The 12,971-nt window shown below is 40.8% G+C and overlaps 1 protein-coding gene across 4 annotated transcripts; it reads right to left on the bottom strand.

Annotated features, from left to right (window-relative positions):
- Positions 1-603: 603 nt before the first annotated feature.
- LOC117469926 (acetylcholinesterase-like) lies at positions 604-12,942 on the bottom strand. 4 transcript variants are annotated; one of them, XM_034114400.1, is made up of 10 exons: positions 12,869-12,942; positions 9,433-9,746; positions 6,045-6,279; positions 5,745-5,877; positions 5,502-5,653; positions 4,369-4,555; positions 3,883-4,193; positions 2,998-3,207; positions 2,763-2,920; positions 604-1,033 (listed from the first exon to the last, which is right to left on the bottom strand). In XM_034114400.1, exons 2-10 carry the CDS (start codon positions 9,734-9,736, stop codon positions 939-941), a joined length of 1,785 nt encoding a protein of 594 aa, XP_033970291.1. In that variant the 5' UTR covers positions 9,737-9,746; positions 12,869-12,942; the 3' UTR covers positions 604-938. The 4 variants fall into 4 exon arrangements, with proteins under 4 accessions (XP_033970291.1, XP_033970292.1, XP_033970290.1 ...); XM_034114401.1 differs by having other exon boundaries at positions 9,433-9,744; positions 12,864-12,928; XM_034114399.1 differs by lacking the exon at positions 12,869-12,942 and adding an exon at positions 9,966-10,027 and having other exon boundaries at positions 9,433-9,744.
- Between the last annotated feature and the right edge of the window lie 29 nt (positions 12,943-12,971).

Raw genomic sequence — 12,971 nt, 5'->3', positions numbered from 1 at the left:
CTTGGGACCCGTTATCGTTTGTGGGGTCCGTTTGTTACGGCCTCGTGTAAATAATAGGGCTATACGGAAGAGAAACTATGCAGATACAAGCCGTTTCGTTCTCGTGTAAATGTGGCCTTAGAGGTTTACCAATCACAACAGAGCCGGCCAGCTAACCAATCAGAGCAGACTGGGCTCTGGTTTCAGACAGAGGGTGAAAAGAGGTGCTGCAGCAGCTTTTTGAACATTAAAGCATGTGAACATGTCACAGTAGGGGCACAGAATACAAATATCTCCCTGAAAATGAGTAGAATAGGGCTCCTTTAATGTCATGATGACTGATTGGCGATAATGAACGTCGGTTCAGTTTTATCAGCAAGTTTTAATATATACACATTATATTATATGTACATCTCAGAAAATGTGTCTATTAAGAGAAAATGAGGAAGAGAAATGTGTATACGCTGCTGATTATGCACATTCAAATAAACTAGACACATAAAAACTGAAGATGAAATGCCTGTGTAGAACTTCAAGAAAGTAGGAATAAGTGTGTGTTTTTTTCAGTGTGTGTTAAAAGAAGACAATAGGTGTGTTGTACAGAAAATGTAAAGTCACTCACCATAGTATGTAAAAATAACTTTATTGATTTGTCCTTAAATGGTCCTTCCTGACAAACACAATGGACAACACAAATCCACAGAAACCCTGATTGTCTTTGAATGGATGTGATCTGTGTGGTGTTAGACAAAAGAAAACAACAAGCGTATAATATGTTTTCTGCAGGTTAAAAACGAATTTGGGAAAATCAAGTTTAAAAAAAAACAGCATTTATTTAACTAAATTAGTAATTTATTTGAACAAACAAAATGCCTTATAAAATAGCAAAGACCAAACCACTATATCTTATGTAAACTGTTGCATATGGCTGCATATAATTAAGCTTCATCACTTCTCTATCAATAGGTCAGAGTTATAACCAGTAGAATGAGCAGGAAGGCGTAGTTGCAGTGGAGAATTATCCCATTCCCTTTTACACAAGCCAGCAGTTCATCTGTGGAGAAAGAAAGAGGTAGACAGTGAGACTTTTATTTTGTCGTCTTTTGAAAAAGGATTGTTTAAAGGTCCCCTATCATACTGTTTTTCATCAATATATTATAGGTCTCAGATATATACAAAACACGTCTCTGAAGTGTTTAGTTTCTAAACACCAAACAGATCATTGCAGCATCCCATAATCCCCTCTGTTTCAGCCCCGTTTCAAAAGTGCTGATTCTCTGTCTGTTACTTTAGATGAAAAATAAGGAGCCCCTCCCCACGCCCCTCTGAGAGATATTTGGTTAAAAAGAACACAATGGCGCTCTAGGAGGAGATTCAGGTGATAAGGTTGGGGGGGTGTTACCTTGGTTGGTGATTAGCTAATGGTTACACAAGCCAAAAAATCGTTATGACAAAGTGGCCAAAATCTGATCAGCTCATTTTCAGACAGGTTTTTATATAAATGGATCAGGACAAAAAGAGAGAGAATCTTTTTTCCTGAAACGTTCAGAATCTCTTTACACAGAGGGGACACATGTTGATGTAGAAGAGACATGAAGAAGTGGATTTTGCACAATAGGTGACCTTTAAAGAAAGCTAGTTTCAGATTAGGGTTAAGATAATACAATACAATTACACAAACAGGTCTGAAATACAAACATGCACAAACAGGACCTATAGACGTGCTGACGGAGTGTAAATGTGCTGCCGGTGCTCGTTGCCTTGCTCAAGGACAAATAATGGCAACTCCCCAGCTCAAACTACATTGCTATCGGGACTCTAACCGGCGACTCTTTGGATCCCAAGCCAAGTCCCCACAGACTGAGCTACTGCAGGTATTTTTTGGGGTTGTATGTTTATTGATGTCTTTAGGTACATGTATGTTGTACTTAATGTTTAGGTTATGTCGCTCACTTTATATAAAGTTGCATGTTCAGACTAGTCGACTTAAAAAGACATAATGTAATTTAGAAAAGGGATAAAGTGTCATTCTGGATGAAGCATGTGATAAATTGATTAAAAAATCGTGACAGTGCTTTGTATGGGATCAAACATTGCGTGTGTGTTTTTCCGTGTGTGAATAATGACCACAGATGAGAAGTGCATTTGTATTATTCACTCTGTGTGTGATCAGTGTTCATGGAAGTGATGACTGACCCTCCTCTCCTCCCACTCAGACCTCCAGAGCTGTGGTGAGGTGGAGGGGAGCGAGCCAGGATACACATCTCCTCCACAGGCTAAACACAGCACAACGCCTCCCAGAGCCTGACGCAATGCCTCCTACTACAGGTAACTATTACGGGCTCTGTGTGTCTGTGTGTGTGTGTGTTTGTGTGTGTGTCTGTGTGTTCATGTGTGTGTGTGTGTGTGTGTGTGTTCGTGTGTGTGTGTGTGTCTGAGTGTTCATGTGTGTGTTCGTGTGTGTTTGTGTGCGTGTGTGTGTGTGTGTGTGTATGTGTGTGTGTGTGTGTGTGATAGATAATAGACTTATGGAGGGATGGATGTATAGATGGGTGAACAGACAAATGGACGGATGGATTATTGGATGATAGATGGATGTATTGGTGGATAGATAGATGGATGGACAGATGGACGGATGCATGGATGGATCAATTAATGGATGGAAAGATGATAGTTGGATAGATGGATGAATACATTGATGGCTAGTTGGATGGATGTGCAGTATGGATAGATCGATGGAGAGAGAGAGGTATAGTTGATAGATAGATAAAGAGATGTCTTACCTGAGACTCCTTGTACTTTTGGTATTAATTTTTTCCAGAGATGACATTCTCTAGCTGACATCATATTCCTTTGTTCAGGATGGTTGTAGTTCAGAGTGACGTACTCCTGCTTTTCAGGGGTGAACACGGGCCAGGTAGCTCCATCAAGGCCTGGATTTCTAAAAAAGAGAAAAGCCAATCAACACATTTCGACAGTACCATTAAGGTTTCTACAGTGCCAGATGATTATGCTTACCCTACTCGGGCAAAGTTGGCCCAGTGTTTCATAAACTTCTTGGTCATGTTCACTTCATTATTCGTGTATCCCAGGGATGCATTCAGAGGCATACCAAAGACGAACTCTATCTCATAGCCGTGCATAACGCCCATCCATTTTGGCCATGGATTTACAGATGACTGGTGGTCAAATGAATAGAGGAAAGTCTTACCGCCACGGTTTGAGTAGCTGGGGAGAAAAAAATGAATTATTAAAAATGTTTTCGCTGCACTAGGTCAGATTAATGAGAGAAATATAATATACATACTATGTAGCCGCCACAAGAAACAAACATTGACTATTATATTTTTGATAGGAGTAATGTACTGGTACAAAGGTGCTTAATAAATAAAATAAAACTGATGCTGCATTGGCAAATCAAATATAGATGCAAGTGCATATTCTATGAAGATTAGAATATATTTGCTTAATTTTTTCCTAATGTTCATTGTATATTTCTCCTTATGTTTAGTATATTTTCCCCAAGTTTACTTTTATAAAGTTAAATGAATAAAAGGAAAACCCTAACCCTATTTTAAACATAATATGCAAAGTTAAATGCAATGTGGCTTAATCCTAAATTCACACTGAAATACTAGTGTGAAAAAAAGAAGATATTTTAAATATAAAACAATTATAGATTGGACTAAAGAACTTCGCAACATTTTCAAAACTGCTTCTGTGGTTGTTCCTGCTACAGCATATTCAGACATACATTTGGCCATTATGCGACCCTGCAGTACAGACTTAACAACAGTAGACTGTAGAAAAAAGGACAGCTCTGATGGCTGGCAAAAAATATATATACATGCAGTACATCTAGTATATTATAAATAGATATATCTTGGATGTGTTGAGATTTACCTGTGAGCAAACTCTAGTAGAGGACAAACAAACATGTGGTCTCCAACCAGACTTCCCAGCAAGTCACGGTTCTTCATCCTGTTGTTCTCGTCTGTCCACTCAGTGTACTGGAAAATGGCCGCATCTCTTGTGAGGTTGCTTGCATTTGCCATTACAATTGCCACTCCTTTTAGGAAGTCATTCCTGGTGATGAGACTCTGACCGGGGACGTTAAATCCAGGCAATCCATAAACTAGGAAGTAGGTCCCTTCGTCTTTGTTTAAACCAAATAGCACCTCTTTTTTTGGAAGTTTGCCGGTGCTAAGCAAAACCTGCACAGATAAAACAAAAGGGGATTGTGACGCAATATGTTTTTCAATTTGTGTCAAAGACTTGTGTGCTATGTACCCAGTAAACTTCATTTGACAAGCATGCAGTTAAGTCAATGTTGTTAGATGTCTATATGCCTAATGACGTCTTGACACAGACACACACACACACACCTACTTCAACTTTATCTGGCAGGAAGTCCCCATCAACGTGAGGAGCAAAGGGTGCTGCAAAGAATGAATGTTGTTCGAGAACATTGAATTGATTCAATGCGATTTGCTGAGGATTGGCCTTTTGCATACAAGCTTCCATATCAGCTGGAGGAGACGTGGGGCACCCCAGTAACGTCACTAGCTTCATGGACCTTGATATTGATGCAGAGAGAGAGCAAGGCAAGAGACAGAAGGAATAAGTCGGCATGAGAGGGAGTGTTATGATCTTGGTTTTTGTGTTTCCTGTTGTATTTATGAAAAGTGTTCTTCCTTTGTCATGTATACTTTCACTTTCAGTCCTTGTGAGTTTTCCCATCTGTTATGATTGATAATAGTTTTACGTGTTCCAATGAACACTGCAACCACCTAACCTTCCCTGCACTCTCAATAGTTCAGACTGTATTTACGCCGTGGTTTTTCTGTTTATTCAAGGTTCAAGGTTTCTATTGGTTCTACATACATAGCTACAGTGTAGTTATGTCAATGAAAATCTTAGGTCATAGGCTCCTCCAACAGTGCAACACAATAAAACTGAAAAAACTGAAAAAAGTCAATACAAAAAGAAAAATTGTAAAAAAGTGAAATTCCATGACATGTCACTTGTTAGACGCTTTTATCCAAAGCGACTTACATACTCAATACTGTGGACAATCCCCACAGGAGCAATTTGTGGTGAAGTGTCTCAGGGACACAACGACATGCTGACTGCAGTGGGGTTTGAACATGTGACCCCCTGATCCGAACACCAACGCACAACCCACTGCACCACACGCCTCTCTGAAATAGTGGAATAGTGCAATAAGAGTCTCTATATGCAAGTGATTGAATATGATATATTAGATCAATCATTTCTAAATTGCAGCCAGATCAATGTTGTGGATGTTGTTTCAAAGGTTCAGGTGTTATTCTTGGTTGGATTCTTGTATGACGTTGTATGGCGTGAAACATGTTTTACTGTTCTTTTCTATTATTTTCCGCCCTGTTACGTTTCATTCAGTTCTGTTTGCTTCAAACCACCAATTCAACTTTAAATAACCATGACATAGCAATGACAGAGGGAGGGAGTGAAAAGCGGGTGACTTATCGAATACACCCTACCTGTGCCAGGTCTCCTCCTTGCTGATTGTTGCCCAGGGTGCATTAGGAGAGCCACTCTGCATCACAGCCCTATGGAAGAGACTCTGGCTGCCCGGGGAGAGCAGGTGTAAGCCAACAGACGCTGACCCAGCACTCTCTCCAAACAGAGTCACCTGGAAACAAAAGCCAACACGTATTTGTATTGTTTGTTTCAACAATTTTAACAAATCTTGTTGTCTGATTTTTAAGGCAAAACCATTTTACCTGTGAAGAATCCCCTCCAAAAGCAGCGATGTTGTTGGCGACCCAGTTGAGCGCCAGGCGCTGGTCCAGCAGGCCTACATTGCTTTGGAAGTTCTTGTTGTCAGGAATCGACAGGAAGCCAAACGCTCCGAGTCTGCACAAGAATAAGGACAGATGTTGACAGCATTTAACTGAAGATAAAACCACCTAATGTTTTAGATTTACCATCTCCATGAGCACACTTTCACCACATTGCTAATTACCAAACATGTACAAGCCCAATCATATTAAAAAAACGTTTCCATTTATTTCAGTCCTTACCTGTAATTCATTGATACCACAACAACACCCTCGGATTTAGTCAGGAAGCGACCATTATAAATGTCCAGAGAGGAAGTTCCTGAATAGAACCCGCCCCCATAGATCCAGACGAGGACTGGAGCCAGCGGAGAGGGCTTGGATTGAGTTGTGTTGAATCGTGGGGACCAGACGTTGAGGTACAGACAGTCCTCACTGACAGGAGTGTTTGGGTTCCACATCTCTGCTCCTTCAAACCCTGGAAAAGATTACAATAATTATCCAGGTGTACGGAGAAGTCATTATCGGTTCAACCACAAAAATTATCATGACGGTATTTTAAGAATGAAAGTGGGGCGTGGATTATTCTGGAAGTCAAGTTATATGGCAAATGTGGTATTTTATTAATTATCATTCATTTGCAATGCAATAGTTTCTCCATCATATTGATTTAATATTGGTGTGTAATTAATTATTACATGTATTTCCACAACCTCATATTGCACTTGTCATCTCTTTCTGTCCGTCTAACTACATTTATGATCTAAACATGCTTTAAAAGCTGTATAAACCCCAGTTTATTTTTGAACTAGGAGATGAATATTCACTGACATATAAGGTAAATGTCTCTCTTTATATATTTTGACAGGTTTTGTTAATGTAGAAAATGATATACAAATACAGCTGATAAAATACAGGCTTTAACATTTATTTTGATGTCTAGGCTGCGGGGGTTTGAAATAAATATAGCTGCCACGCCATTCTTTGATCTTTCTAGCTCTCACAAATGACACCTGCTTGGTGAGTGAAAGCCTAGAATGGTTAACTCTCAGCCTGTTGTGCGCTCGGCGGGGTGCAAAATGAATACAGCAAATGTTTTTATAATGTGTAGTAAACTGAACAGCTTGACTTGAGGGAGGAAATTAACACATACAGGTCAAACTACAGGTTTCAACTTTTATTTTGATGTTTAGGTTGCAGTGTTCTTTAAATAAATGATCAATGGCTAATATAAAATATATAATATAGATGAATAGTTAGTGAAATCAAGTCCTATAATGCAAACAGAATGGGTATTGTTATCCTGTGCTCAACCCCAATCACATACCTTTAAAATAAATAAGTAACACCCCAAATAATAATAAGACTAAAGAAGTATTGGTTTCCATTTGTACTTTCCCCATACTAAGTATGTGTTATGAGATGTCCCAAAGGCTGCAGTCTAGTAATTGATAGATACTCTTATCTCAGATGTTTGCAGTTAAACACACTTGTGTGATCAGTCATACAGTAAGTTAAAGTTCACCTTCATTATGACACTTAATTGCAAGCAATTTTGAGATAAGATTTTATCTTGAAGTACCACTCCCATTTGATTAACTAATTCAGGACAAACAGCAGAACGAATAAATAAAGACTTGTTTGGTTTCCTGCTAATTAGCCCCGATTTGTCCAAACAGCCGTCCAACATCAATGCCTTCTGGCCATATCTATCTGTGTGTCATATCTATATTTGGAGTAAAATGTGGGAGTTTTCTCGTATGTCTGGCACTGGTTGCAGTTGGCTATCAGACAACCCCTGACAGGTGGTTGAGTCCACAAATAGCTATGTGTCCATGCCCCGAGCCACAAGTCAAAAACCCAAAGGACCTTTTTGGGTGGGGTACAACGCCTGTATCGAATTCCATTTGTGTATCTGTGTTTATGTGCTTATGTATCAGTAGAATGGTTTTGGTTTGATAAATTGGCTCAAAATATTATCTTACCATTCATTTCCAAGATTTATAACCGTCTACTATAACGTAATAAATTGTGCTATCATCTACGGTATGCGTGTGTGTGTGTGTGCGTGTGTTGGGGTTGTGGTATGGTGTTACATAACAACCTCCTCCCATATCCTAAGTATCCATATCTTTAAAGGGCATCTTTTTTAACGATCAACTGACATGCACTCCTTTGGGGACCATGGGATTATTAGAGGGGTAGAGACCGCATTCATATCACTGGGTGGAAACATGAATTAAGTTTCACCTTCTGTAACATTGCAATCATCTTGATGTATTAACTGTATGTATTTATTTTTGTTATGTGTGTGTGAGTAATGGTGACTTTCAATGACCCCTGCATTGTGGCCAATCTCATTTTGAAATTAAATGGTCAAAATTATTTATATGTTTGCCTAATGTTCGGATTTTGAGAAGGGAAAACAAATGAAGGGCTGAGAAAGGGGGTGAGGAATATAAATCAGACTGGACTATGTTTGTTCATTTAAAAGTGTTACCAAATTGTGTGCACATTATCTACGGGGGGAGCAAGAAACCTAACATTACACTAATCTCAGTCATTTTCTTTATTGCTGTGATGCACTTTTTATAAACAGCATATATATGAATTTCACATTCATTTTAAATGCATGGTTTCTCGTGTCCATTGCCAGTGGTTAAGAAATGCAGATCTCATGACAATTCACAGGTTTGTTTTTAAAGGGGAAATTTCTCTTGTGGATCTCGAGCTGAAAAGGAACCCCTGTTTTAGAGCATCATAGCCTTTTGTTCTGTAAACAAGCACCTACAAATGTAGCTTTTTTCATCATGTTTATGTTAGTATATCTGACTATAAATGTAATAAAAACAGGGGACTGAAATGAATGTGTATGCATTTAGCCTGAGAAAATCACCCCAGTTGTTATCATAATGATGTCACTAGGTTATTTGAGGACTGGACTGAGAAACACGGATGACATTTAAACAAAGGTCCTCTGCTACAAACCATTTGAAATATACAGCATTATGGAAGTAGCATTTTTTGAGTGTGGGATCCAATGTTTTCAGAGCTTGAAATATTCTGAAAGGGGCTAAAAGTCAAATACCTCGACCTCTGTTGCATCCATTAGGACCTTTTTTTTCCTCTTTGTGAATTATCCAATTGTTTGGAAGTTCAACTGCTATAGAGGGACACATTCTGCTGAACAGTTTACAGCTAAAGCTCTGGCATTTCGCTATTTTCTCACCGTGCACTCGTTTATGTACATGCACTGTAACACACTGCACTGTACATGCATTTCTCCCCTACACTACTTCATTTATTGTGTAAGAAATGCCTTTTTGCTAATACTAAATGTGAAAAATAAAACCTTGCACCAAGTGAAGACCTTGTATAACAAACTGTATACAGATTTTGTTTGCACATAAATAATAATAACATGAATATTATCTAATAACAATTGTAGGACTCAGGGGTGCTGTGTAGTCCTGGTGAGTCATCAAATACTGGCTGACCTTTCAAGCAGGTGTTTTTAATCGCTGCACCACTTTTTGGCAATGATTTGACTCAGGAGGCACACTTGAATAGTCCAAATTGCAAGTACACCGTAATATACAGTTCATAAATTGTGACCAAACATGTGGCCTACCTGGAAATGAAGTATCCGCTGACTGGTAGCAGGACTTTGGGAAGTTTGAGGCATCCTTCACCCCTTCCCATCTGTCCACTGGCTCTGGAGCTCTGAATCTCAGTTTCCCCACAGGTGGTTTTCCATAAGGAATTCCCAGGAACGCTCTAACATCCCCACCTAGCACTGAGAGCAGCTTTCCCTGAACTTGCCCATGCTTAGTGTCGACCAGGAGGCCATCTTGATTGGCGAGTGATACCGCCAGGAAATGAGGCAGCAGCAGAAGAAGAAAGGCGAGGTGTGTACACGGAGGGATCGTCGCCATGGAAAATCCTGGGAAGGGAAAAAAGGGCACAAACAACCATTGTTTTATTATTGATCTTCAGATATTAAAATACAGCCTATTGGAGGGAACTGTTAGGAATGCGTGGAAGGGTAGGACCCAAATGCAGACTATCAAAAAAAGGTAAACGGTCTCGAAACAAAAAGCGAGCTTTATTTTAAAAGCTGAACAAAAACATGGCATGAAACAAATAGGTTGTACAAAAACTGACCGTTACCAACATGGAGGGAGACAGGAGAGACAACCGTGACTGACATGGAGGAAGACAGGAAAAACCAACAATGAACCGACAGGGGAACACAGGGAAAGACAAGACTAAATACAGAGAGGGGTAATCACAAGACAAGACACAGCTGAGGTAAGGGAGGCAGAAACACAAGGGCAACAGGTGAACACAATCAGACACACCAGGGAAACTAACGACAGGAAGGCAAACACAGGAAGAAGGAACAGAGAAGACACAAGGAGGAAAACATTTCAAAACAAAAGGTGGAAAATGAAAACAAATACAAAACCGTAACAGAACCCCCCCCTCAAGGGACGGATTCCAGACGTTCCAAGAAAACCCCCAAAAGTCCAAAACCTCTAGAAGGGTGGGCGGAGGGGGCCCGGAGGAGGGACGCACAACCAGGACCAAAAGGGTGGGTGGAGGGGGTCTGGAGGACGGCCCGTGGGCAAGGCAGAGTCCAAAAAGGGGCGAAGGCCACAGCGGGCGAACTCAGGGGCCCGGGCATGAGAGCGAAGGCAGTGGCTGGAAGAGTCAGGAGGCCGGGCTCGAGGGCGAAGACCACGGCTGGGGAACTCAAGGGGCCGGGCTCGAGGGCGAAGGCAGCGGCTGGAAGAGTCAACAGGAGACGAGGTGCTGGGGTCGGTCGGACCACCGACAGGACACGAGGGGCTGGAGTGGGCCGAACCACTGACAAAACACGGGGGGTTGGCGTCGGCCGGGGAGCCAGTACTGGAGCCGAAACTGGAGCCGGAACCATGGCTGCTGGGGCCGGAACTGGGGCTGGAACAATGGCTGCTGGGGCCAGATCTGGAGCTGGAACCACTGGAGCACGGGCTGGAATCTTGGTCTTGCGTCTCCTAGAGATTCTTTGGAGGATCTGTGGGCCTCCCCAGGCCTGGTCATACCCCAGGAAAGGGTTAGAGGCTTCGGACAAGTCCTCAGGACTACTTGTGAAAAGTTGTAGCCACTCAGGCAACATGCTCCTAAGCCAGGGCTGGCGAGCAACCTCCTGACGTGCCTCCTTCAACGCAGCCGCTCTACCACGTCTAGAAGAGGCGCCATTCCAAGTATAAAAAATGTACTCCAGAGAGTACCCAAGACATTCTGCCTGTAGAGCAAAACGATCCGAGTCTGCTGAGTCCAAAGCTGGTCGGTTCATTCTGTTAGGAATGCGTGGAAGGGTAGGACCCAAATGCAGACTATCAAAAAAAGGTAAACGGTCTCGAAACAAAAAGCAAGCTTTATTTTAAAAGCTGAACAAAAACATGGCATGAAACAAATAGGTTGTACAAAAACTGACCGTTGCCAACATGGAGGGAGACAGGAAAAACCAACAATGAACCGACAGGGGAACACAGGAAGAGACAAGACTAAATACAGGGAGGGGTAATCACAAGACAAGACACAGCTGGGGTAAGGGAGGCAGAAACACAAGGGCAACAGGTGAACACAATCAGACAATCAGACACACCAGGGAAACTAACGACAGGAAGGCAAACACAGGAAGAAGGAACAGAGAAGACACAAGGAGGAAAACATTTCAAAACAAAAGGTGGAAAATGAAAACAAATACAAAACCGTAACAGGAACACAGGGATTTTGGCCTTTGCAGAACTTTAAATGCACAAAAACCGATAAAACAAACCACAGAAAAGGGTAAACATCAAAAGCATAAAAGGGTCTCTTTAATATTATCAAATAAAAACAATTAAAATGTCAAGCTTATTTGCAAAAGTTAAGGCTATTATGCTCTAAGCCAGAGATTCCTTTTTTAACTTCAACGTCAAAATAAAAATGTGCCATGTCCAAACTTAGGGCCTCAGGGTCTAAACGTTCAATTCCCCTTGGCTACAATAGATTAAGAAAATCATTTGACTGCCTTCACAATGACTCCCATGTCAGTAAACAGTGTGGTGTGCTGTAATATAAAATGATTTAGTCTATTACAGAATGAATATTATTATGAATTATTTTCTTTTTTTCTTGGGTTGATGGAGTTGGGTTCAAGGATCAGAGTGCAGTATGATAAGTGTAATTATTTTACTGTGTAAGGCATAGTACAAGATTAGATGCTGTATAATTAGACTTGGGAGTGTTCAGGCTGTTGTGGAAAATACCAATATGGATTTGATACTCCATGAGAGACACAAACAACAACAAACAACAACAAAATATTTGACATTTTCATAAATGTTTTACAAATATTCATGTGGGTCATATAATAAAACTATTAGCTGATATATTACCTGCATTCAATAAAAGGTTTATTGCCAAGTATGTTAACACTTAAAAGAAAATGTGCCTTGGTGTATAATGGTAAATACGCAAAATCAATGAGAGGAACTTAGTTTTAAAAAAAGAGCAAATACAGAACTATTGTACAAAACACACACCTTTTTGGCCAAGCAAAAATCCAGCTCATAAAGAATAACCTATAGAACAGCTTGTGTGTGTGTGTGTGTGTGTGTGTGTGTGTGTGTGTGTGTGTGTGTGTGTGTGTGTGTGTGTGTGTGTGTGTGTGTGTGTGTGTGTGAGACAGAGAAAGAGGGGGGGAGAGGGGTTCATTCCCGCAGCAAGTGTGTCACTTTAACAGCGTCTAATGATCATCTTGAAACAATAACAATAAACGATAATTAAACAATAAGCCAGCCCTTAGCTGATATACGGACGCAATTGAGTGCACGCAGCTGAATCGTGGATGGACGCGCTTTTACTTTGAAAAGACTGAAGACAAAACGATCTTTAGTGGATTGACCGGGAGACGCACGTTTAGTGAGAGACGCGCTGACTCCGGGATTTAAACTATATCACTAATGCGTTTCCTCATAGTGAATTTTAAAATACTAATTCATACAAAAAAAAGCTTAAGTGGCGTCTTACCTTGTTAGCAGTCAATGTGTGGCCGGAGTGAATGAGGACACAGGACTGATGGGATGAAGAAGGCGTGGACACATCTCCCTGTTCACAAACTGCTGGGCTGGCCCTGCG

The sequence above is a fragment of the Trematomus bernacchii genome, unplaced genomic scaffold (assembly GCF_902827165.1).
Source record: "Trematomus bernacchii unplaced genomic scaffold, fTreBer1.1, whole genome shotgun sequence".
Classification (NCBI taxonomy): Eukaryota; Metazoa; Chordata; class Actinopteri; order Perciformes; family Nototheniidae; genus Trematomus; species Trematomus bernacchii.
Note: the sequence above shows the minus strand (reverse complement) of the source record. Positions and strands in the feature narration are given on the sequence as shown.

Bases quoted from the DNA above. Each gene is read 5' to 3' on its own strand.
- LOC117469926 (XM_034114399.1), bottom strand. From the start codon at position 10,011: ATGTCAGTCACGGTTGTCTCTCCTGTCTCCCTCCATGTTGGTAACG. The intron at 5,654-5,744 runs GTAAAATGGTTT...TTTTGTTTCCAG, and splicing joins TTGGAGGGGATTCTTCACAG to GTGACTCTGTTTGGAGAGAG. The intron at 1,034-2,762 runs GTAAGACATCTC...CTTTCTCCACAG, and splicing joins AAAAGTACAAGGAGTCTCAG to ATGAACTGCTGGCTTGTGTA.